At 40.5% G+C, this 26,837-nt stretch overlaps 1 protein-coding gene across 1 annotated transcript in view; it reads left to right on the top strand.

Annotated features, from left to right (window-relative positions):
- Positions 1-26,837, top strand: part of PIK3C2A (phosphatidylinositol-4-phosphate 3-kinase catalytic subunit type 2 alpha) — a gene marked incomplete in the record, with an annotated part of 1,553,204 nt that overhangs the window by 1,343,441 nt on the left and 182,926 nt on the right. The window contains 1 exon segment of the mRNA XM_044082088.1: positions 2,715-2,824. Coding sequence (XP_043938023.1) covers positions 2,715-2,824 — 110 coding nt within the window.

Genomic DNA, 26,837 nt, shown 5'->3' on the forward strand with positions numbered 1-26,837 from the left:
TTCTTTCTTTTCATTAATAGTTCACTCTATCATCTTTATGGGTTTTCTTTGAACTATCAATTTTTGTGATTTTTTTTTTATGGACTACTACTTCCTTCTACAACAGGAGCCCATTCCTGTAAAGCTCTTAGAACAAAGGTGAAAACCAGATTCCACAAAAAAAGGGCAACTTGTACGGGCTGCCAGAATGGTCACAAAGTATGAGGACTTTTTAGATGAGTGTAATACTTCACATTCAATGTTTCTCAGGAGGGGATACCCTACTGAGTTGGTAGATGGTTTACTTTTAGAAGTTGCAGCAAAAAGATTGAATGGTTATTTCCAACCTATTTTGTGTGGGAATGTTTTCCCCTCCACAGAAATGGAAAATCAGGTGAATTTAAATACTATGGTAAAGTACAGCAGAGGATGTTGGAGAGCAAGTGAATGATTTTTCGAAGGCTTTGGTAATGACTTTGTCAGGACTCTTAAGTCTTTGAAATTTATTTTTGAAAAAAATTGGCCAATTCTAATTGAAGATTCTAATATTAGACATCAAGTAGGAGACAAACCTGTGATTATATACAGAAGAGGTCTTAATTTCAAAGACCTTCTTAAAAATAGGCAACCCATTTTCATGGGTAACAAGCTTAGAAACATTTGTGTGTGGAGCTTGTGCATGGTGTCACAAGGTCCAAGTAACAGTTTTACTGCAAGAAATATAAGATATTGTATAAAAGGTAAATATACGTATAATTCTAGGGCAGTAGTATACTTGGCTGTGTGTGACTCATGCCCAAGTTTTTATATTGGAAAAACTGAGAGAAAATTCAGTCAAAGAATTTGAGCTTGACTACGCGTTGAGAAAAAATAACTTGAATAATACCTTGGCCAAACATATTGGTAACAAATTAGATCACCAGTTCTCTTTTGTTGTCATAGACCAGGTTAACATCGATGATGAAGCCATGGGGGCTGTTAATAGAAATAAGTGAACTTAGGTGGCAAATTCACCTACAGGCGGATAGTTGGCCAGGCATAAATGAAGGTAGTTCAGTTTCACCTATATTAAAATTTAAAAGCACTTGAAAGGAAGAAGGGTGGTGTCTGATGAAGTTTAATTATTTATTAAATGAAAACGCTAACTAGTACTTTTGGATTTAATAGAGGAACACATTTCAGAGCTTGGCTTCCTTTTTATAACAAGAACTGTGGTGGATTTTTTTGTGGTGTCCGGTTTTCAGCTTTGTTTCTCTTACTAGTTGATTCATTTGTTCGTTTTGATAGTAGTAGAACAATGAATATATAATCTTGGTATCTAATGATGTATAAAAAAATCAATGTATAAGCATTTCTAATACCTTTACTTGCTACTATATTTATACCATTTCCACATTTCTCGCCTTCTCATCTGAAATCATCTCCTTGTATTCTTTTGTTTTTTTGGCACATTCAGTTGCTGCCTGATTTTTGCCTTCTGATTTGATTTCCATTCCTGCTTGACAACTTCTGCTAAACTAAGAAAGGAATTCATCTTAGACTTGTTCTCATCATGTTTTAAAACGTTCACTATGTTTGGATCTGTTGAAGTCAGCAGATATGTATGCAGTCCTATGACTGCAGATCTATACATCTAATCAGTTCTGAGGAGGACCATACCTTATTCAGAACAAGGAATATATAATCTTGGTATCTTATGAAGTATACAAATCAAGGTGTAAACATTTCTAATACCTTTACAGGAATGGACTTGGAGAAGTTAAGTCATATAACCCTAAATATTTGTAGAAATGAAAACAAGAGCCCTTATAATTTATACATGGGTGAAGTTAGAATATCATTGACACACTCATTAGTACAGTGGACTGTTGAGTACAAATATTTTGAAAACCTATAATTGTTTTTGTTGTAAGATGTGAATAAATTATGTATTACACTTTCTATTTATGCAACATTTTTAATACTGTTGAATGCTTAAGGTTGCTGCTGATTAGTAAATGCTAAATTATTTAGAAAGGTAAGGGACATTTCCCTTAATTTGAAATCTTTCATTTTAATTAAACACTTATTAGTATAGCATTAACTTTGTTAGATTGTTATTGCACATATTCATTCCCATTTGAAGAAATCTTTTTAATAGCTGCCCATTGGCTGTATCTTTGAGTGCCTTCTTTCTCATTGTATCCATACTATAATTGTTTCATTTCTGCTGATGGTGTTAGTTACCGAGCTGTGGTTATTTTATTTTACAGTTACTACATTGTTTGAAATGTGTTTTAATCATTAAATACTTTATTTGGGAATGTTGGTGCATGCAGGTACAGGTACATAATTACTTTTTACTAAGTCATACGCAATGACTGTTTGCCTTTCACAGTCTTTCTTCTGTTTGGTAAGTTAAAGCTTAAAGAACTGAAAATGTGGAACACTGGATATATGAGAGAGGCAAGTACCTGTCACACCAGTGCCTTATCTAGGCTTGAAGCCCACCATGATAACTTGCAGGGATAAAGGTACTGCTTTTGCAGTTGCTGGCCAGAAACCACCACCAAAAGGTGGGTATCACCGAGGTGTCATGGTTTACTTTACACGACCCTTTCCAAAGATCTGTTGCAAGTATACTTCTGAACAACTGTAGTGTACCTGTGATGTTCTCACTAAACTAATATGAACTCTACTATATTATTTGTAAACTGTATAATTACTGAAAGTTCTGTGTTTTTTTTTTCTTCCAGATGATATCCCATTGAGCCCTACCTCCGGCAAGGTAGGAGGGGAAGTAAAGCTGTCTCTCTCCTACAGAAATGGAACACTCTTCATCATGGTGATGCACATCAGGGATTTGGTTAGTATGTCATTATTGGAATTAGCCATGTTAGGTTCTCCTACTAATTTTTATCTAGTTTGTAGTAGAATTAAAAGCTCATTTTAGGCAGTGGTATATTAAGGGTCTCAAGAGCCTGGAGTGTTCCATAGCTACTTTTCTAACAGGCTGCTGGCAGTAAAATGGCAGAAAGACCGAACACCATTCTTGTCCATCTAAGTTGGAGTGCCATAAGGCTCGGTATCGGACCCCATACTCTCAAGTATGCACTGCTAGTAATAACAACTTTCATTAAGTATGTAGATGATGTTGCACTGGTAACCACAGGTAAGTCCCTACAATAATTTCAGTAAAAGACCCCCACAAGCTTTGTCTTCTAAAAAAGCCTGGCTCAATAATTCTCACCCTTTTTTTCTGAATGCTAATAAAAAAGTCATTACTTTTCAAACTAAAATCTGCATCCTATAAAAAAAAAAACTTCTGTCACCTCATCAAACGACACTCCTACTGAATTTGTGTCCCATGCAAAGTTGCTTCCAGATAACCACCTACAGTTTGATATTCCTATACATCAAGCTGTCACTACAATTTTAACAAAGTTAGTTTTGCATATTTATTCCTTTAACAGGATTAATGCTGTATAGTCTCCTATTTATTCCCTAATTTCAGTGTTGCTGGTCTTGCTGATATCTCAACAGTGGAAGGGTTTTCACTGACAGTCTCTCTGTCTGGGCTTTGTTGTCAGAAGAATGAAAACAGATTCCACTTGTGATTGCTGGCTCACTTTTGAATAAACTTTATTTACTCCTTAGCAAATGAGACTTGCAAGATGGCTGCACACTGATTAACAGTTTGATTTCAGATGTCCCAAACAAACTGAGAAAAAAAGGCATTTAAAACTGTCAGTCTGGGTATAATTCAGTCACTGGCTATTACAATGATTGGATGCCATTAAAGAAGACATTTTGTATAAGCTGAGAGAAAATCGACCAGAAAAGGAGAAGAGGAAACTCGGACACTATCAGCTGTTGAGCAAAAAGTGGCTCAAATTTCAGTTTGGTACAAGAGATGACGTCCAAGAATTTAGAAGAAAAAATAATCAAATGTACTTAGAAGTGTTTAAAATAAATGAAACACTGAAGGAATGTATCTGCTTAAATAACAGTAGGCTGGAAAAAAAAAACAGAAGAAGCTTTTTGCTAGCTATATATATGAATTGATAGAACTGCAAAATCAAAGGCTGAAATGAAGTAAAGGCTGGCTGAGTATGTCATCTTGAGAAGAACAGTTTTAGCAAATTGTATAGCAATAAGACAGAGTCCACAGAGAAATACTGGAAGAAACAGACTGTTAATTTATGAAACTACAAATAAGCAGCTAGACTGGTTTTAGCAAGGTTTGTTTGAAAGGGCACAAACCAGGGCATGTGAAAGCAGCCAAGTCTAAGGATGCATGGTCCTGACAAAACTGTGGCAGAAGGAAAAAGTATTAAAACTTGGATATGGAATGACTTCCAAGATGGCTGCACACTGATCAACAGCTTGACTTCAGCTCTCCTAGTGTGAAAACAGAAACTTAGAAGAGAAAGCCAGTGGACTTGTATTTCTGAGAAATTTTAGTAACTGACTAATATGTGCACTGCCTGGATGCCAGGAAAAAAGAAACACAGAAGACCTGAAAAAAATCAGATACAAAAGGTGAGAAAAAAACACTGACTGGGAAGAATACTGCAACGGTTCAGAAAAAGTAGTGCAAGCTACAGACATGACTTCCAGTAATTTAGAAGAAAATGTAAGACAATTGCACACAGACCTGATTAAAATAAACAAAACACTGTTGGAGTATATCAGCTAAAAAGGCTGGAGAAAAATGGAAGAAGCTTTAAACATATATTCAGATGAGGTGATAAAACTGAAAAATTAGAGGTCAAAATTAAGAAAAGGCAGGCTGGATATAAAACAAGTCAAGAAGAGATATTTGAAAAAAAGAATTAGAGGACAGAGCACATAAGGAAAAAACTGAGATTTTTTGCTGTACCAGAGAGGCTGGAAGGAAAAGACTGTATTTTATGAAAGCACAAATAAGCAACTTGAACAGCTGTCCTGCAGCAGGAGTTGTTAATTGAAAAAGCACATTGTGTGTATGCACCAAACATGGTCAAGAGAAAGCAACCTAGACCTTTAATAGTAAAGATGCAATCCTACCAGCAGGAGGAGTTCATTCTGACAAAACTTTGGCAGAAGGATAAAGTACTAAAAGTGGGAGTGAGCAGAGTGTTTTTGGAGAAATGTTACTCACTGTATATCGGGCAGAAGAGGAGTACATTTATTGCACTGTCTAGGTCAGGAAATGTCAAGAAGTAGGTGTAACTGCTGTACCCAGCTATCTTCATAATATTTTTTCCTGGAGGGAACAAAATCATTTTTGATGCAGTACATCCTAGGGAAGAAATACAAATGTTTGTCTAACAAAAAGTGAGCTGTGAAACGAGATGATTCTGATTGCTGTTCTTGTAATAAAGATGATAGAGAATCTGTGCCAGTGAAACCTTTTCCAGTGTTTTAAAGGAAGATACTTGAGAGAAGGAAAAAATCACAAGACTTGACTAGAAGAATCAAGAGTGCGTTGGAAATGAAGCAGAGACAGGATTTTGGGAGATGGAGATGAACAGAAATAAAACCATTTATTTGGAAACTGACAAATGTGGGATTACAAAGCAATAATTATATTTGTAAGCCATGAAAGAACAAGAAAATCTGGAATATGGGACTTTTTCGACTTTGTTAACCTTGTAGGGGACTCTAAAGTATATGCCCTACTTCATGTCATTAATGTTGGGAAAAATACTTAGGAGAGAGGAAGAGGAGGGAAAAAGTTAACTGCAAGTAAAACAAAATTCTTAATATTTTTATAGTGCATGATTTTCTTTCCATGCTATAAAGTAAAGTTTTTTTTCAGTTATTTTGTAAATGTACTGGAGATACTAATGTAAACAGGTGCTTCTGTTTTTTTCCCTCCTCCTTTCTTCTTGTTCAGTTTTAAGAAATGTAGACATGGCAATGAAAAAAAAAAAAAAAGTCAGGTCAAAATAGCAAGACAAAAGAAAACCTGTACTTTTTCTCATTCTTGCATAGGGTAATGACTGGATTAAGGCCCTTAGCTTGATCTAGTAACAAGTTTTAAGAGAAAGCAAGTCAATGGAAAAAAACATTGAATATTATAAACATTTTCTACCAAATAAATATGATTTTAGTAGCAACTTTGTATCTGGTCCTTTTGTCTGCATGGAGACAATCTGATAGAGAAATGGAGAAGAGATAATGTTCCCTGAAAACATTTACACGTTTTCCTGTCTGGGAAAGGTATAAAGACAAGACAAAAATAGACAGCACTTAGTAGAAGCACAGGCTGTACCATGCGTCTTAGCTTGGATAACCTTTCTTTCAGGTTAACCCAAGTCTGTGAGAGTGGTTATCAGTTTGGGATGCATGTTCCTATTAGGAGGGTTAAACTTCAATATTTGAAGATGTACATAGTTTTGTGTGTTAGTATTAACTTAATAGGTTTTAGGGGGAGTATTGGGGGTATTTTTTGTTTGAAGGCTTTCAATAAAAGTTTTGTAAGATGTGAAATAGGCTCAAATGGCTATCACAAGAAACAACTGTGTAAAAGATCAACCTGCCAAACAATGTATGCATGTAATACAAAAGTTGGAACTAGACACTTAACAAAAAAAGCTGTTGAACATAAAAGGTTGGAATAACTTATTAACATACTGATTTTTCTGTAATGTCTTTAAAAGCCAATGGTCTCACAGGTAAATACAAAAAAAAAAAAAAAGAGTAGTAAACTATATTTAAAAATGAAGCGTGCAAATAACTGTGCTACAGGAGACACACTTGGAAAGGACTGAACATGTGAACTTGATAAGGTTTTCAGGATGGTTATTCAGCGGAGTACCTGGGAAAACAAAAAGATGAGTACTTGTATTAATTGAAAGAGGAGCTCCAGTAGTGATAGAAGAGGATAAAAAGGTAGTTGTAGATTTGTAGTACTAAGGGGATACTGGCAAGGAAGGAGGATTATGCTAACATGTTTATATTCCACCTAAAACCGCTGTAATGGAGTTTAAGGACATTCTGGGAGAAATAATCAGCTTTCATCAAGGAATATTACTTATAGGTGAGGACTCTAATTTGATTTGCAGCAGTGAAGATGTTTCTGCAGTGCCCAGAAGGGAAAATATAACAAAGGAGGTGTAGATTTATAAAGAAACTTATGAAAACATTTGATTTGGAAGATGTTAATGCCAAGCTTCTTATATCTGCAGCTATCGGCTTGTTTTGTTTTTTTTTTCCTATTAGCAAATGCTGTCCTTGGGAAACACAAAGTCTGTTGAAGGCAGTTGGACATGAGAATTCTGTACATTGTGTTTTGAGTGAAATTTACCAAGCTTCATTCATGCATCTGCAAAGTTGTTAGCTTTTTTTCTTATTGTTGACTGTTTACATGGAGTCAAGCTGTCTGCTGGTGCAAGCAATTAATCTTGAGAGTTCTGAGCATTCCTTAATGAGAGAAATACAAATTTTTAAATATGGTACGGTAAGAAGTTCAGTGAAAAATAAATTTGAACTTTTGGGAAGTGAATAAGAAACAGTGGCTTTCCCAACAGCTGTAATACTTTAAGCATTTAATAGAACATTGCACAATTTAGTTTTATTTGATGGCAGCCAGTGCACTTAGTCACAGTTCTAAAGGTTAATATTTTCTGAAAACAAGCAAGCTGTTTTTACAACTGGGAGGGAAATAGAGATAAGTACAGAGAGCACTCTGTGTAAGAGAGAACACAGAAAAATGTACATAGTTTTGTATGTTTCTTCCTAAGTTAGTAGGAGATGAGGTCTTTCATAAAATGTATTTAGTTTTTTTGTTTGAGGGTTTTCATTAAAGTAAAATGCCTTAAAAATGTGAAATACGTTAAAATGGAGATGGGAAGAAACAACTGTGCAAAAGATCAGCTTGCCAGTGTGTTGTACATGTACAAAACTTGGAAAAACACTTGTATAATAGGTGTGAATAATAGCTTTTTATCATAATGGCTGTTCTGCCCATATTATCTTGGAAAGGTAATTGTCTTACAGATATAGGCAAAAAAGGAGGAGTATTGAATTATGTCAAGAAAAGCAAAGTGCAAGTAGCAATGCTGCAAAAGATGTATTTTAAAACAAATGAGCATGTGAATTTGACAAAGAAAGGATTTCCGGAAGGATATTCTGCAGAATATTAGGGACAAATAAAAGGGGATTAAGAATTCTGATTGCTAGAGGGAATCCAATACTGATAGAAGAGGGGAAAAAGAAAATAACTGTAGATTTGTAGTAGTAAGGAGCTTTTGGCAAGTGAGGATGATTAAAGTAGCATGTATTTATATTCCATCAAAAACTGCTATTATGGAGCTTAAGAAAATTTGGGGAGAAATCATCAACTTTCAGAAGGGAATATTGCTTGTAGAGGGGGACTGCAACTTGGTTTGCAATCTTGAAGTTGTTTCAGGTGGACCTAGAAGGGAGAATATAATAAAATGGACTGTATATCTGAAGAAATTTATGAAAATATTTGGTATAGAAGACTTGAATTCAGTAATTAAGAACTCTGAGTTGACATATTATTTCTTAAGGTATAATAACTGGGCTAGACTGGATGGAAGGTATATTTCAGAGGAGAATGTACATTTAATTGAAAGCTTCAACATGCACCTAATAACTGATCTGATGACATTTTCAATATTTTCCTCAACTGATGGGTCTCCCATCCAGCCTCGAATCTGGCTTGGCCATTTTTGCTAGACTCACGGAACAAGCTTTCAAGCTCCTCCCTTTACCTATAATGTCCCACTATCCTGACATACCTCAGATCTCATTTGCAACAATATAGTTCAAAATGGATTTTTTTTCTGCTGTAATAATTATTTGTAAGTTTTTCTTAAATATACTTTCTCTTTCTTCCATTGCATCTAACTAAAGTTAGTGAGTTTGCAAATATTGGAATTTTCAATTTTTCTAGTTAAACCTTTCTATTCTTGTGAGCGTATTCTTTTAAGTGTCATCATTGGTACTCTTCCTTTTTCATTCTACTTGACTATAACGTTTTTTTGTATTACCATTGTTGGTAGTTTTTTCCACTGCTGTCTGTGTTTTAAAAAAATTCTCCATTCTACTCTTTTCACCTGTCTTTCAATAAGGCTGACAAGCCTGTGGGCTTTAACAAATGTACTTCATGTGGGCATAAGATCTCAATTTTGATCCTCTCCGTGTGTGTGTGTGTTTATTGTTGGGCGCTGGCCATCTTGATGTTGAGTGTCCTGTCTATTCAGGATTCAACTCCTGTGCTTTGAGTGACAGGAGATACAAACTGGTTAGCTTCCTCTTCTGCTTCATTGTCAGCTGGCATTCAGACCCCCTCCAAGAAATCCAATAAAAGGAAACATGACTCTACTCCTAAAGAAAAGAAGTCCAGGAAACTGTCCCCTGACCATTCTGAATCAGCAACAGTACCCGAACCTCTGGCTAAAGTGTCCAAAAAACTGGATCCAGCAGCGACCTCAGATCCTACCACTTCAGCATCAAATCTCCTTGGATGTGATCTCCCCAATTTACTGTGGAGCTGAGTTCTCCTCTGTTTTTACAAGAGACACTGAGGAAACCCTTCAGACCACCTTCCATAAGCTCATCCTTTAGATTCTCCAGCAGCTTATCTGAAGCAGAGGTGGCTAGAGTAATGATAACATTTCCCTGGGCTTGGATCCACAAGGGGCTGATCCTGGCATTGGGTCCCATCAAACCCATGAGCCCCCCCCCCCAATCTCTAGTTATATCTCCTTCTCCAGTCCAACCTGTGGTTATGGAGCCCTCAGATCTGAAATCTTCGAGTGTGTCCTTGTTGAATCCGAAGACAGATAATTTTTTCACTCCGACCATGTTCCAGAGTCACCTGGCTCAATCTTCTTTAGAGAAAGATAATTCTTGGAGCCAAAGCATAGGTGCTGGCTCTGGGGGTTAGGGTCGACCTTGCCTCTTAGGGCCTTGGTGTTAGCTTGGGGTCTGACTCCTTTCTTGAAGCAGGGGTCTGTGGGGATTCAAGGTTTATCCATGCAGGTAGCTTCAGAGCCAATGTAGCAGCTGGCTGTTTCTCTTGGACATGCTGCCTTTGAGGTGGTGGAGAGGGCTTTCTCTTTACCTAGAGAGAGGACAACCTTACCTTGCTTGGATTCTATCTGTATTCCTCCATCAAATTTAAGCTCTTGAGTCTCTCATGTCTGTCATCGGACAGCCACCCTGTACTAACCTTCAGACAGTCTTCACACAGGACTCCCCAGCCACGTTTGTTGCTTCACCAGATCACCCCACTGATGAGATCACTAGGAAGAGGACGTGTAAAAGGAGACACCTAGATTCCCCTCAGAAATCTATCACCAAAGACATGGACTTTGATGAAAGGGAGGGGTCCATCAGATCTCTACCTGATGACTTCTGCTTTCAAGAGATCCTGGAACTCCTTAAACAAAGAGGTGGATGGCCTTCCAAAACCCCATTTCTAGGAGGAGTCCATGTTTCTGGAGGCTTTTGGGGCTGGCCTAGCTACATCCTGGCTGGTTCCTCCATCTTATGAGTCGATTGACCTTATCTTATGCCGACCATAGAAGGAGCTGGATACTTCAGAGCCAGTACATAAGACACTTGAAACCACTTTGCCTTCACCTAAGGATGGGGCCTGCTGGAGCAAAGGAGTTCCAGTAGATGCCATGGTGGTGGTGGTGGTGGTGGCAGCCACTAAGGAGGAGCTTGCAGAATAGAGCTCATCTGTCCATCTTCTTAATAAGGGAGTCTAGGGCCTTGGACTGGTTTGGCAAGCACATTTATGCCTTCAATTGCTGAATTATCTGACACACTTCACCAGGTTACAGAGATTTGACCAAAGAACTTTCCAAATCTCTTTCAGGGATCATATCTGTGGAGGACCAGAAGAAAGTTTCTTCACAATTGGCCAGCCTTCAGTCTGTTTCCAGCATGTTCATGAGATTGATTTCTCATGTGGCCAAAGGTATGTCTAGGGATGTGGGTTCAGGCAATTGCAGTCAGGAGGCACACCTGAATAAACATATGCGATTTGGCAGTGCCCCTTCAAGTCTTTGTTCATTAGTGCTCATTTTGATGGATCATCCTTGTTTGGCCTCAAAGATGAGGAAATACTCTCCAGAAGTGAGTAAGGTGGAAAAGACCCTGTCTGCTCTTGATCTGTTTTCTACCCCTCAGAGATCCTTCTCCCTGAATCATCGATGTGGTAAAAAGATATGGTTTCACAAGTCCAGAGGGCCTTTCTGGGGGGGGGACTGTAATGAAAGACAACATCTTCATGGCAGATGTGGGCTGCAGAACCAGGCCTTCAGAGATGCCTTATTCAATAACCAAGCCCTACCAGTGCTCCTGAAGGGTTGCTCGGCTGTTGTACTCTTGAGGCAGTCGGGGGGACCCTTATCTCTGCACCCAGAAGCCTGGGCATCCATCACAAAAGACACTTGGGTGCAGAAAATCCTATCCAGAGGTTTTCATACCATTCCCACATTCTCCTAACAAAAACAAAAAACACCCCTGATGTACCACCCAGACACAGGGAGGCAGCAGCCTTGGAAATAGAAAAGCTTCTAGAAAGAGTCATCCAAAAAATCTCCCTAGACAAGCAAGCTTCTAGAACTTACTCAAGATTCTTTAGTATTACAAAAGGCAGGGAACTTGAGACCAATCTTGGAGCTTGGTAAACTAAACCAGTATGTAAAATATTCAGTTTCATATGGACATGGTTCAATTCGTTTTGCCTCTGCTGTGAAAGGACGATTGGATGTGCTTGATAAATCTTCAGGATACATACTGTTGTATCAAAATGAACAGGCATTCCAGAAGACACCTGAGCTTCTGTCTGGGACAGTCAGTAACAGTTCAGAGCACTGCACTTTGCCCCACCCCCCCTCCCTAGCCTCCAGGTTTTTCAACAAATGCATGGTGGTGTTAGCAGCTCATCTGAGACTGCTGGAATTCCATGTGTTTTACATACCTATATGACTGGCACCTGACCACTCTCACTAGGCATCAACTTATACAAGCAAGGGACTGCTTGCCCCAGTTATGTCATTATCTGGGCATCACAGCTACACCAAATTACAACTTGACACCAACCCAGACTCTGAAGTTCATAGGTGCTCATGTAGACATGAGCTGGATGTGATCTTGCACTCTTCTCCTCCACCAAGGTTAGTGTTAACAAGCCTTAACAAGATTGATGATAGCAGTAATAACTCTAGTACCCGGTAGCCAGATTACATATGCGGGTGGGTCCTGCAGTGGACTCAATGCAGTGTTCTATTTTTCACCATCCCTTGAACACTCCTGTCAAAATCACCAAAGTTTGCAAGGAACATCTTTTGGTGAATTCATTAAAAAATAAATTTCTCTAGGCTGTCCCTTTGCTGTACACAGCCAGTAGCTGCAATGACCGTGGACACCTCCCAAATTGGGTGGGGATGGCTTTCTTGGGAAGGACAGTCCAAGGTACATAGTACTTGGAGGAGGCCAATTTGCACATCAGTGTTCTGGAAATGAGCAGTCCTACTAGTGTTGCAGTTTTTCAAAATGTTCTGCCCTCTGGGATGATTGAAATACTGACAGATATGTATGCAGTCTGTTACATCAACAAGCAGGGGAATCCAGATCTTACCCATTGTGTTGAGAGGCAATGCGAGTGTGGCAGTGGATGATCTTTTCTGGCCATTTTCCTATGGCAATGCATATACCTGGGAAAATCAACATGCTTGCAGACAAACTAAGCTGGTCCATTTTGATACTTCACAAGTGGTCCCTCAATCAAAGATTGGTGGAAAGAATCTTCCATTGAAGGGGCCAGCCATGCTGCAATCATTTTGCTTCTCCCCCTCAAGTGAGGCAGGGTATTCTTCGTGTTTCACTGTTGCAGTCATTACATTTGGGGTAATCCTGCTGGCAGGTTGCCCTCAGTCGGCCTGAATTCCAAAGTCCTGGGTCCTCGTCAGCTGCTGTCACCCCTTCCCTGACGTCAGGTCATCAGGGGTATAAAATAAGCAGCCGACGCCATTTTCTTTAGTCTTTCTTGCCGTGCGGTGCCCGAAGCAGAAGCAGTTCGCAAGTGCCGGTCGGCTGACTCCTGAGATTTTAGAGTTCGAATTTCAGATCCGAAGTCTTCTATAAAGCTAAGTACCCCATTGGGGAAACTTTTTTCTTGCTCCAGAACCGATGTCAGAAAAAGTTAATAATTGTATTTCTTGTGGGAAGCAAATACCTCATAAGGACTTTCATTCTTACTGTATTCCTTGCCTAGGCCCTGATTATAATTTTCTAGGTTGTCGTTTTTGTGCTAGATTTAACCAATGCACTATTAAGTGTCCATATGATTATGCTTTAAACTACTTTGGACACAGATTTAATTATCCAGAAATGTCGTCGGAAAGCCATCCGACTACCGGAGTTCACAAAAAATGAAAAGAAAGACCGAGGCCCAAAACCAATGATGAAGCTTCTCCTAAGCCAGTCGCCGGTTCGTCTTCTCAGTGAGGTGCTTTTGCAGCCCCTGATGACAGCTACTTTAGAGTCACAGGCCGCTACCGACTCCCACGTGGAGTCGGCCATGCCACTGGAAACTCAAGGTATTGCAGCCTCGGACGCTATTCCTTCAGATGGATCCAGAGCCGCTGAGCAGGCACCGGCTTCTGAGGGTATATTCAGACCTAAACATTTATACATTAAACCGACCTCTAAGGCAGACTAAAGCACCTTCAAAGGCAAAGAAGCTACCTCAAGAGTCACGTGGACAGGCCTCCATGCCCAAAAAACAGATGCTTAAAATAGCTGAAGACTTGATTACCTTAATCAGGGGTTCCCATCCCCCTCCTGATAAGAGGCCTAGGCAAGAGACTGACTATGACTCTTCAGATCAGGTTTCCATTTCTTCTGATTTTTCTTCTGATCAGGAATATTCGTTTCCCCCCATGAGGATTTTGATGCTGAAGAATCCATTCCTTCAGCTTCTCCTCCTGAGGATTTTTCTTTTGGGGAAACATTGCATACCATGAGGGAGCATTTCCACTGGGAGAGCCAAGATTTTTCAGAGTCTAAAAAGAGGCTCAGGGATTTCCTGTTACTACCTTAGCACAAGCCCTTAGCCCTCCCTCCTGTGTTAGACATTGTAGATGTGTTTTTGGAGTCTAGCCTTACCCCTGACTCCTTACCTCCAGCACCGTTAAGCCTGACAGATATTACAGGGTTCCTGACTCACATAAATTTCTTTTTAAAAACCCTGCTGCAGACCCAGAAACACTCTCTCAGGGTCCCAAGGGTGTTAAGGCTTCTGCTGCAAAAAAACCCTACCCCTTCTCACGGGGATTCTAGGGCACTGGATAGATGGAGGGAAAAAAGGTTTACACATCTGCTACCTTGGCTATAAGGGCCTTAAACTGTCAGTTTCATATGCTCAAATATCAGCAACATGTCATGCCATTGCTTAAACAGAAAATGTTGTTAAATTCTGAATGTGCAGAAAACAAGGAAATGCAGGATATATTGCATGCAGCTGAACAAGATGGAAAGCATACTCTGCAATGTGGTTTTGATTCTTTAGAGGCCTCCTGCAGGGCCACAGTTACAGGTTCTGTAATTAGAAGGCATGCTTGGTTAAAGGAACAAAATCTGCCTGATCATGTTAAAGTTAAATTATTGGCTGCACCTTTACAGCATAATTCTTTGTTTGGTGTCAAGGCAGAGGAGGTGTTAAAGAAAATGGAGGACAAGGCTAAATTTATGCAAATGGTCAAAGATTTCTTACAAGTACGGCCACCTAGGTTTAGTAGACACTGGCCAACAATGAATTGGTCCTTTCCTATGTCAGACAGACCTCAAAGGGGCAGACCCAGATGCCCTAGAGGCAGATCCCAGGCACAAGGTTCATACAGGTCAGAGCAATGGGGTGCTGCTACCTCCAAAAGTGGAGAAGACAAATCACAACCTTACAGGAAACAGTCCCAATGACTTCCCCCTGCCTGCACCAAGCACTTATTTACTGACAGCACTCTTAGGGGGGAAATTAGCATTTTTTTCTCAAAATTGGCACATTACAACCCAGGACAAGTGGGTTCTAAATATCGTGTCACAAGGCTACAAGTTCCATTTCCATACCCTGCCAAAGGCAAACGGCTGTCCAGATCTGCCAAAAAATCAATGGGCAGAGGTACAAAAACAAGTCTCATCCCTCATGGACATGAGGGACATTCAACAAGTGCCAGAGCAAGAGCGAGGACAAGGATTTTACTCAAGACTGTTGTTGGTACCCAGAATGGACAAGGCCTGGAGACCAGTACTGGACCTATCGATTCTGAATACATTCCTGGACATACCAAAATTCAAAATGTTGACCTTACAGCAGCTGCTGCCCATGCTGGGCAAGAACACTTGGCTTGTAACTTTAGACCTAAAAGAGGCATACCTGCATGTCCCAGTCAGACAAATATGCAGAAGATACCTCAGATTCAAGGCTGGCTCAATGCATTACCAATTCCCTGCACTGCCCTTTGGCTTATCTACTGCGCCCAGGGTCTTTACAAAGTACCTGGCACCAGTAATTGCATTCTGCAGACAAAGAGGAATACAAATATTTCCTTACTGGGACGACTGCCTAATTCAAGTAGAGAACAAGGACATCCTTCTACAGCATCTGGCGTTTGTGAAAAACCTTCTAACATGCCTAGGGTACACAGTCAACTAAAGGAAATCAAAACTCGTACCCTCTCGAGATAATATTCCTGGGTGCAAGCTTAAATACAACTTCCCAGGTGGCTTATCTCACGCCAGACAAAGACAACTACCTACCTACTTCAACATGTTAGCAACAAAGGCCCAGTTATCTGCAAGAAAAATTCTGCAGGCTTTGGGCTTCATGGCATCCTGCATCCTACTAATTCCATATGCAAGACTGCATATGAGGAAACTTCAACGGTACCTAAAATGTGTTTGGACTCAACATTGCCACAGCCTGGAAACTATAATTACTCTCATTCCCTGCCTGCAACAGGAGTGGGCAAAGGCTTGTCACCAAAACAAGGGACAGCCATTCACATTACCCCTAGCCAGGCAAACATTAACAACGGATGCATCCAATTATGCCTGGGGGGGGGCCACATGGCAAGAAAATGCATTCAAGGAACATGGACCTCAAACCACATGCATCTACATATCAATCAAAAAGAGATGCTAGCTGTTCAAAATGCCCTTAACAGCCTTCAAGGACCTACTTCAAACAGGACAACTACTGATAAAGACGGACAACACCACTGTCATGTGGTATATAAACAAGCAGGGCTGCACACATTCTTACCCCCTTTGCAAACGGGCCATGACTTTGTGGGACACAGCATTGACTTACCAAGTACATCTGCAGGCACTGCCAGGAAGGAAAAATACTCTAGCAGATGAACTAAGCAGAAACCTCATGGATGCCCACGAGTGGCAGCTGGATCCACAAGTCTTCAGCATGAAAACAAGGAAATGGGGATGCCCAGACATAGATCTATTTGCCTCCCCTCACAACTACCAACTAAAGAGATTTTGCACAAGGATTTATCACAGACAAGCATGGAAAGTGGATGCCCTATCCTTCAGCTGGAAAAACCTATCAATATATGCCTTTCCCCCTCTGCCTTTCCTCCCCAAGGTACTCCTAAAGGTCAAACAGGAGAAGCCAAAGATGATACTGATTGCACCAGACTGGCCCCGCCAGCACTGGTACCCAATATTAAGGAGCATGTCTCAATGCCCAGCTTGGACCCTTCCTCAAGTACCACATCTACTCTCCCAGCAAAACAATCAGGTCCTGCACAGCCAGCTCAGGACTTTAAACCTGGCAGCATGGCGGATAATGTAGTCATACAAAACACACCTCTCAGTAAAGCTGTGATGGATGTCATTTTGGAAGCCAGAAGGCCTAGTACTAGAAAATGTTATGCTGGAAAATGGAAAAGATTCTGTGCTTGGAACCAGGCACAAGGAACGGATACAGCTGTGCTAAGTATTCCTCAGATTTTACAATACTTAACTGAGATGCTGGACAAAGGCCTATCTTTCTCGTCTATTAAAATCCATGCCTCTTCCATTTCAGCTCATTACAATACAGAGCAAACCAGTCTTTTGTCATCCCTTATTAAAACAGTACCTCAGAGGAGCTAAAAATGTAAACCCTCCAAGGAGATCACCAATGCCTGCATGGGACCTCAACTATGTCTTGGAAAAACTCACTCTGCCTCCTTTTGAGCCAGCTGCTACTGCCGATATAAAGATTTTATCTTGGAAAACAGCTCTGCTCCTAGCAATAACTTCTGCAAGACGAGTTTCAGAGCTACAGGCACTCATGGCTGTGGAGCCTTTTATAATTTTGTATCCGGACAGGGTCTCCCTGAGGACAAATCCAACCTTTATGCCTAAAGTGGTGTCCAGTGTGGCTCTTAACCAAACCATTCATCTGCCAACTTTTTATCCAAATCCACAGAACAAGGGGGAAATAATTCTGCATTCTTTGGACCGTACACAGACAGCTTAGATTCTACTTGGACAGAACCAAAGTTTTCAGAAAGAGCAATTACTAGTGGCATATGCCGCAGGATCACAAGGAAAGGCTATCTCAGAGCAGACTATTTCTAAATGGATAGCCCACTGCATTTGTTTCTTACAACATGGCAAGCCAGTGCCTAAGGGCATTAGGCCACATTCCACCAGAGCTGCAGCCACTTCAGTAGCCTTTCTCAGGGGAGTACCAACCAAGGACATTTTAGAGGCAGCAACTTGGAGTTCAGTGCACACCTTTACAAAGCAGTATCATCTGCCACAATACTCTAAATCCAGGGCAGGCTTTGCCACTGCAGTTCTGCAGGGACTCTTAGCCGCTCCTAATGCGGTTTAGCTCCAGCCTCCCAACCATAGCTTTGGGAATCTACCCAAATGTAATGACTGCAACAGTGAAACACGAAGAACATAGTACAGTTGTGTACACTTACCATAAATGTAGATGTTCGAGTGTATTCACTGTTGCAGTCCAGGTTACCCACCTGCCATCCCCCTTTTCTTCTGATGGAACCTATCTTTCCTTCTCTGTTTTACACAACCTATGTGGTGTATTTGCTTGTAGATGAAGGTAAAGTTTATGTTGGTGCAAGTAATTATATACATATATATATATATATATATATATATATATATATATATATATATATATATATATATATATAAATTTTGGGTATCCTTTCAGGGGGCACCTGACATCTGGGGCAAGAAAAACTAAAGAAAATGGCATCAGCTACTTCTTTTATACCCCTGATGACATGACATCAGGGAAGGGGCGACAGCAGCCGATGCAGGACCCAGGACTTTGGAATTCAGGCCGATTGAGGGTAACCTGCCAGCAGGATTACCCCAAATGTAATGACTGCAACAGTGAATACACTCGAACATCTACATTTATGGTAAGTGTACACAACTGTACTTTCTTCACCCTGGTCCCTCCACAGGGGAAGTCACTGAAATTTGCTGTAGTTCACGAATGGTCCTCTGGTCTCCTTTATGCTTACCCTCCATTATCCCTAATCCCCAAATTTCTACAGAAAACATCCCACTTATAGAACACAGTCATCCTCATTGTGCCTTTTTGACCTCATTTGTTTCTCCTTCTTATAACCCCATCTTCTGTATCCATATTAGATACTGGACCAAAATACAGACCTTCTCTTTCATCTGGCAGGGATGAAACACTTTGGACATCAACGGCCTCCAAGCTGACCACATGGTCAGTGATGGCTAGACAGTCTAGGCTTTTCTCCCCAGTCCAGCATATTCTTTTATTTTGTCAGAGAGTTTCTACTAGAAATGTTTTTTATATTAAATGAAAAAGATTTTCTGTGTGGGCCCTTCAAGCAGATCTGGATCCCTCCTCTATCCATTCTCAGTTTTTTGATTTTCTGGTTTCCATTTTTAACAACCGGGTGAGGAGTTCTACTGTTAAGGTTCAGTTGGCACCCATTTCTGATTTTGACTCCGGCGAGAATCACTCCTCTTTAGCTTCTTAGTTATGCAAGGCCTTTCTTAAGGGTACTTTTTTACTCAGGCCCCTAATAAAAGACCCTACTCCCCCTAGGGATTTGACTATTTTATTGCAAGCTCTAATCCAACTTGTATTTGAACCTTTAGCTAAGTTGGACCTTATGTTCTTGTACTGGAAAACATGTTTCTGGTCACTATCACTTCTGAGGATGGGAATCTGAACTCCAGGTCCTCTCCTTAAGATCTCCTTACTTGACCTTCCATAAGGATAGAGTTTCCTTACACACGAACCCATCCATTGTTTACCTAAGGCAGTTTCTAAATCCAACATAAATCAGGTCATCAGTTTCTACCTGTGTTCTTTCTGACTTTCTCAAACAAAGGTGAATACATACATGCTGCATCCTTTTGGATGTGATTTGGCAGCTCAGATTTTATCTGCATAGCACCCAAGATCTCAGGAAAACTGACCAGATGTGTTTATCCTTCTCGAAGAACAAATTGGGTAAACAGTGTCTAAAGTGACCCTAGCTAAATGTCTGAATGACTGTATATCCTTTGTTTATAAATAAAAATGGTTAAGTTTACCTAAGCCCCCCAATGCACGTTCCACGGGGTCCCTAGCCAATTCAACTTCCTTTTGGTTAAGGGTGTCTATAGATGACATTTGTGCAGCTGCCACTTTGGCCCAGCGCTCATACCTTTATTGTTTATTACAAGTTAGACATAATATCCAGGAATAAGGCAACATTTGGCTCTACTGTTCTCTGGAATATCCTTCCATGAGGACCAGCCAGAGTTCATCTAGCTGGGGACTCATTCCTATCAGTTGAGGAATGAATGAAAATTATATCATCATATGGATCGTTATGGTGAGTAAATAGCTTTCGTATCTGTGTTGTCCATTTTTTTTCTTCCTCAGCTTCCCACCCTCCAACTCCCTTCACTCTCTTCCTAGTGAAACCTAGGGGAAGTCCCTTTGGGAAGCTGATTGTTCTCTGTTTGAGCTCCAGTCTTTTTATATGCCTTTATATTGCCTTTTCATAATGATATGGTGTCACGCATTTTAATATTGGGGCAGCAAACTTGATCTGAAGTATGCCAGGATGGTGTGGCATTATGGATGAGGAAGGAGCTCAAGAGCTGGATCCATGAGTCTAGTAAAAGTGGCCGAGTCGAATCCAAGACCCATTAGTTGATGAAGAATGAAAATGGACAACACAGATGCATCATTATGGTGAGTACATAACTTTTGTTTTCAGATCATACACTAATAAAAGCCAAGATAAAAATCAGGGTAGTGAGCTAAAAATGAGATATTGGTACTTTCCCAAGTACCTGTTAATAAGAAAGAACTTCAAGGAATGGATAATGAAAATTATTCAAGAGTTATTAGGGAAGATGGAGAGTTCTTCAGAGAGAATAGCTAGTTAGTGGGGTTAAGTGAAAATGGAATTCAAAATAGGGTACATATAAAAGCGAACAAGGGTTAAAGTACTACTGCAGAATAAGGGAATCTCACCGAACAAGTAAAGGAGCAACGGCAGAATGCTAGAGGAAAAATAAGGGAGTATTTGGATACAATGCGTTAGTTTGGAAAGATTGCTTTTAAGCAGCTATTCCTGATGACTCCAGGGATATTTGGGAAATTTTATGAAAATATGTATAAGGCAGAGGACTATAGAAACCAAGAAAGAGGACATATTGAAATATTTATGGAAGAATTGATTATGCCAAAGTTACAGGAAGATGAGGCTCAACAACTAAATAGATCCTGTTCATTCAGTCTGTTCGATCTGACATGTGGGATCTCAAGCCCTAGTTAAGATCCAATCCAGCTGATTTAGTGCTGCAGTCTTGAACTCTTCCCAACTCTTTTACCCCAAATGCCCTGCTCCTCCCCGAGTAACTCAGAACTCATTTGCCACCTCTTGGAAAAGCATCACAGATCTCACCAGATTAGTGCTCCAACTCTTACTGGATTATATTTTTTAGCAAGGATGGTCTTTATTGGTCACCAGCCATTTACTTTAGTTTTTCTTCAGTGGTGGGGTAGTGTTTGCCTCTAGTTTGAAAACTTTGTATTTAAACCTTAGACTTTATTCAGCCCTTCATTTACTGGCCTTACAGCATCTTTTTCCTGTCAGCCAGCTTTGGTACTTTCATATCAGTAGTTTAGTTGTACTTTTTGTTTGTCATTTATGACCCTAGGGTTGTAGCAGTAGTTATTTTTAAATTTAATAGATTTTGGTGTATTGTTAGCTCATAACGTGATGAAGTTCGTTCTGTCTGTTCAGTCTGAAGTGTTTGAATTTTTTTCTGTGGATTTAACATAAATCCTAAAGCTAGTTTTACAAAATGCTGCAAATGTGGACATAACATTCCCTCCAGGACCCCCACAAGTTGCGTGGTCTGTTTAGGGGTGACATACCTGAACTCTTCTTGTGGCATTTGTACTGCCTTTGGAACCAGAACATTGTCAGATAGGAAGAACAAGCTTATCCTGAAGGCTCTTCCCCCTCCAGATCCAAAGCAGGACAGATCAAAAATACTCTGTCGTAGCTCTGAAACCTAAAGATTCGGAGCCAAAAAAGTGTCTAAATATTTGGGTCGAGTCTCAAGCAAAAGACTCGTAGGCTGGAAAAGAATCTGGCATGAATGCAGCCCTACACCCCACCCTCAGATCTACAGATGCTGGCTCCGATTACTATTCGTGACCCTCCCAGGAGAGTGGAGAAACCAGGTTCCAGACCAGCTTCAGCTTTATTGACAAAGTCCTTCAGATATGATCTTAGTGTCTCAAAAATGGATTTGCATAACATGTTGCAAAAGTTTCTTTAAACCTAAATTGAGATGGGGGTCATCCCAGTTCCATCTGCTCCAAAGCCAATAGGATGTGTGCATTTCACACTGATCCAGGCTCCTTAACCAGTCTGCCTCTCGACTCTGGTCTCCTTGGATCCATTTGGATGCCCAGGTCTTGTGGCTTCAGTCATTGAGCCAGGTATTATCTGAAACATTTGCCTTTGATACCTCTGCCGTGTTCCCCTCCTTGGTACCACCCATGCAGTTTGATTCAAGGAATCCACAGGAGCCATTTGCTCTTCCTCCTTTAGAGGAGTCTGATCTGATCATGGGTGGGATTTCTTTGGATCCTGCCAAAGTTGGCATGGCCTTCCAAGTGCTGGAGATAATTGTCTCACCTCCCTAAGGAGGAGTCACAGGACCCCCCTTCCCCCTTAGCCACAGTTCCTTCTTATGACCCCCAGCTCTTCGGATTCTTTTTCGCAACAGGTGTCACCTGGGCATATCCGTAGCATGGGCCTCAAACTATTTGTGCCACAACATAGGCAGCTCTCAGAGGACTCTGGAACAACATCCCCTCAGCCATCAAGAAAGCGGGAGTGCAAGAGGAAGCACGTTGACTCTCCAGATGAGACTTTTACATCAGAAACTGATTTGGATGATAGAGTGGCCTTCCCACAATCCCTTCCAGAGGGCATGTCCTTCATTGAGATCCTGGACCCCATGAGGCAGAGGGGTTCCTGGGAAAATGAAGCTCCCTCTCGGGATGAGACAGTATTGTTTGAGGCTTACAAGATAACCCCTTCTACTTCCTGTGTTTTACCAGCTGACAAAATGGTGCAGTTGGCAGTGAATAAACATGACAGTAGTGTGGTACATAAAGGGGAGCCAGATCCTATCCACTCTTCCATGAAGTCATGATGGTATGGCAATGGATGATGGCCTCACTGTTTTTTGGCAGCAGCCTACATCCCTGGGAGGTTCAACAACCTGAGCAGAAATCTCCTTCCTCACAAGGGTCCCCTAAATCCAGAGGTAGCAAGGGAGATTTTCAACTGCTGGGGTGAACCATGTTGTTTGCCATTCTCCTGCACCAGGGTTTTAACCTCGGGAACAATTTGTTCAGTCCTTGCCCCCCAGTGCTACTCTATGCATATACCCCCCGTTCCCATCATGGCCAAGTTCATACAGAAAGACATTGGTGTAAGGCCAAAGTTGCCTTTGTCCCATTATGGTCCAGACAGTTTTTTTTTCTCTTGAAACTCTTTCCAAAAGAATCCCCTTCTTCCTGGATCCTAGTCTGGAGCTTATATCTCAGCCATCCAGGGATCCTTATCTTGATCTCCTCAACCTAAGGCTAACCACTTGTTTTTTTCCAATTCCAGTGATGCCATGGGACACTTACCTGTCCTCAGATGTTTTACATATAATCACAGCTTCTCAGATATTGTCTGTTCACAAAGTTGTACCATAATAAGTGGAAAAGATTTGCTGGTGTGGGCCGAATCACCTAAATTTGATCCCATTACTGCTGTAGTGCAGAGATTCTGTGCTTCTTATCTTCTTTGTTTTTAGCTGGTTCTAGCTGGTTCCAGTTTCTCCACCATTAAGGTACAGTTAATAGCCATCTCTTCTTTCCACATGGGCTTTCAGGACTATCATTAGCCTCTCACAAGCTACGTAAAGCCTTTTTCAAGGGTGTATTTAAGATCCAGCCCCATCCATGGACCTGGATTTAGCTTTCGAAGCTTTGTCAAGACCCGCATTTGAACCAGCTGCACTGCAGCTTTGAAGTTATTGTCATGGAAAAACGATATTGTTAATAAATGTCACTTCAGCCAAGAGGGTATCGGAACTACATGCTTTGTGTTCATTTTCACCATACATAGTTTTTCATAAGGGCAGATTTACTGTTGGAACTAATCCTTCCTTCCAAAGGTAGGAACTAATCCTTCCTTCCAAAGGTAGATTCTAAGACTGTTAGCAGCCTATTCATCTTTCAGTCGTTTTTCCCAAATTACCAAAACAAAGGAGAATGCATCTTGCATACATTAGATGTCCACAAACAACTTCACTTCTACCTTCACAGAACAGCTTCCTTTAGAAAAGATTAGTAGTTTGTTTCCTTCACACCTAATAATTTTGGCAAGAACATTCTAAGATTTCTCTTTAAAGATAGATGTTAGATTGTATCTCCTTTATTTACGCTTACAGGAATAAATCATTGCTCATTAAGCCTAAAGCTCACCTAGTAGAACAATTTGTACCTCAACAGCCTTTTTCAGAGCCACTGTTGTAGATGAGATTTGCCAGGCTGCCACATGGTCTTCAAATCATACATTTGTTAAACACAAATTGGACTGTATCTCTAGGGGATCCAAGGCTTCCTTTGGGGCATCTGTTTTAAATGGTCTCCTGTCATAAGGCCACCTAGGAGTCTAATAGCTGGGGATTCTGACCAGTATGTGTAATCAGATGGACTGAATGAATAGGATGCAAAAGTTGTATAATTTCCATAATGATAGATCCTTTCTTTCTAGTCTGTCCAATATGACGATCCAACCTCTTTCCCCCTTGTGTGTCAAATAAATGTCTGTCCTGAGTCAAAGGCAGTGCAGATGTGTTTAAACAGGCACCAAACTGTATCTGAGTTACTCGGAGGAGCAAGGCATTTTGGGTAAAATAAGTTAGGAAGGGTTTGTGACTGGAGAACTGAAGGACCCATGTGTCATATTGGATGGACTGGAATGAAAGGATCTGTTGATATGATTAGTACATAATATTTGTTTAAGGTAGGAGATGATGAGAGAAATAGGGTGATGTATAATCAATCTGCAGGGAAGTCTCCAGGAACAGATGGTATTCCTGTGGAAGCTGGGAGGGAAGAATTTGATAAAGATCTGGAAGATTTTGTTTAGTAGCATTTTAAAAGGAAGGGAACCACCAGCCAGCATCATGGAAGAAAGTTGTGGTGCCTGTATTACCCAAAGAGGGTAAAGTCCCATCCGACTCAGGTTCATGTAGACATATTTCAATTTTAAATAGACTATACAGTGTTTGTCTATACTAGCTAAAAGAATGGCAGGGGACTTGCCAAAATTGATACATGTGGATCAGTGTGGTTTTGTTTAGGGGATGCAAACATTTGACAACAATAGAACAATGATGATCTACACGGAAGTAGAATGTAAGATAATACTACTGCTCTTGGTGGATCTTGATGCAGAGAAAGCATTCAGTAGAGTAAGCTTGGATTTTATGAGTAAGGCAATGGAAGAATTTGTATTCCCTGATAGAATGTTTGTTTGTCTTTCGGCTTTAACTGGTTAGGGGTCGCCACAGCAGAACTCCGGTCCCCTAATGATTGGCAGGTTTTTTTTAATGGTGTCGAGTTGCCAGCCCGACGCCCAACCTTCAATGAAGGCACGCCCATTCAACCGCGGGGAGGACATGCATACTCCACACAGAAGGCACTCCCAACCCAAGCCGAGAATCGAACGGGAGAATCTCTTGCTGTGAGGCAACAACTCTACGGCTGCACCACCGCGGCTATCGAATATAATAAGGTTAATTAGAAGGATATGTGACCGGTCAAAGGCAAGAATCAAAATGTCAAGGTTCCTCTTTGCTAAGTTCTGTTTGAATAGAGGAACCAGATATAAGTGTCCTCTTTTCCCTTTTTATTTTTCTTATTTTTTACACCCATTGGCTAAGAAAATAATGCACTTAGAAATTCAAGGTTATAATTGGTATGGCAGTCATGTGAAAAGTTGGCTTTTATTTGCAGATATTAATTTGTACTTCATAAATATAGAAAAGGATATTTCATTGTTGTGGAACATTTGAGACGGTTTCACGTCTTATTAGGACATAAATTTAATGAAGATAAAACAAAGGCTATAGTAAGAAATGATGTACCCTCACACAATTTGGTTCAGCAATACTCATATTTATGGAAACACAATAAGATGAACTATTTAGGAGTATGAGTTAGAAAGATTTGTGTTATAGCTATGCATAACAGGTGGAATAATAACTTCTTATCATAATGGCATGATTTTTCCGTATTATCTTTGAATGCGAATGGTTTCACAGGTATATAGAAAAAAGAAGAGTAATGAACTATATTAAAACATGCAGAGTACAAATATCTGTGCTTCAGGAAACACATTTAGAAAGAAGTAAGCATATGAATTTGATAAAAGGATTTCAGTGTGGTTATTCGGTGGAATATATGGAAGAGAGTAAAAGGGGAGTACTTGTATTAATTGCTAAAGGAGTGTTAGTAGTGATAGAAGAGAAAAAATATATAATAATGGTATATTTGTAGTAGTAATGGGCTATTGGCAAGGGAGGAGGATTATGCTGGCATGTCTTTATATTCCACCTAAAACTGCTACAGTGGAGCTAAAGAAAATTGTGGGAGAAATAATCAGCTCTCAGCAGCAAATATTACTTACAGGTGGGAACTGGAATATGATTTGTAACTGTAAGGATGTATGTTCTTTGTGTTTCACTGTTGCAGTCATCACTTGTTGGTTATCCCTGCTAAGTAGCCCTCGGCCGACATGAATACCAGAGTAAAGGATTTCCCTCCTGCGTCTGCTGCAGGTCACCTGAGACTGACGTCAGGAAGTCAGGGCTGTAAAGAGAAGCACCGACACCATTACATCAGTTTTTCTTGCCGTGGAGCCCAAAGCAGAAGCAGTTTGAGTGTGCTTTGGTTGGCCGTTGCCAGAGTGAGGGAGAAAATTACTAAAGCTAAGTGCCCCATGGGGATTCTTTTCTTGCACTTAACCGATTGTCCGAGAAAGTAAATAACTGTCTATGCTGTGGAAAACAAATACCACACCAAGACTTTCATAATCTGTGTGTAACTTGTTTAGGCCCAGACCACGATGTCCCCGGATGTTGGTTCGGTGCATTATTTAATGCTAGGACTATCCGTAGAAGAGCTGATTTTGTAGCTAGGCATTCCAGGGAGACTAGTTATCTCTGAGAAATGGCGTCCGTCAGTCAGTCATCTCTGGAAATTCCTAAAAAGAGAAAAGGAAAGAGACCACAGAAGG

Source organism: Protopterus annectens, chromosome 9.part0 (assembly GCF_019279795.1).
Source record: "Protopterus annectens isolate FY-2018-M chromosome 9.part0, PAN1.0, whole genome shotgun sequence".
NCBI classification, from domain to species: domain Eukaryota; kingdom Metazoa; phylum Chordata; order Ceratodontiformes; family Protopteridae; genus Protopterus; species Protopterus annectens.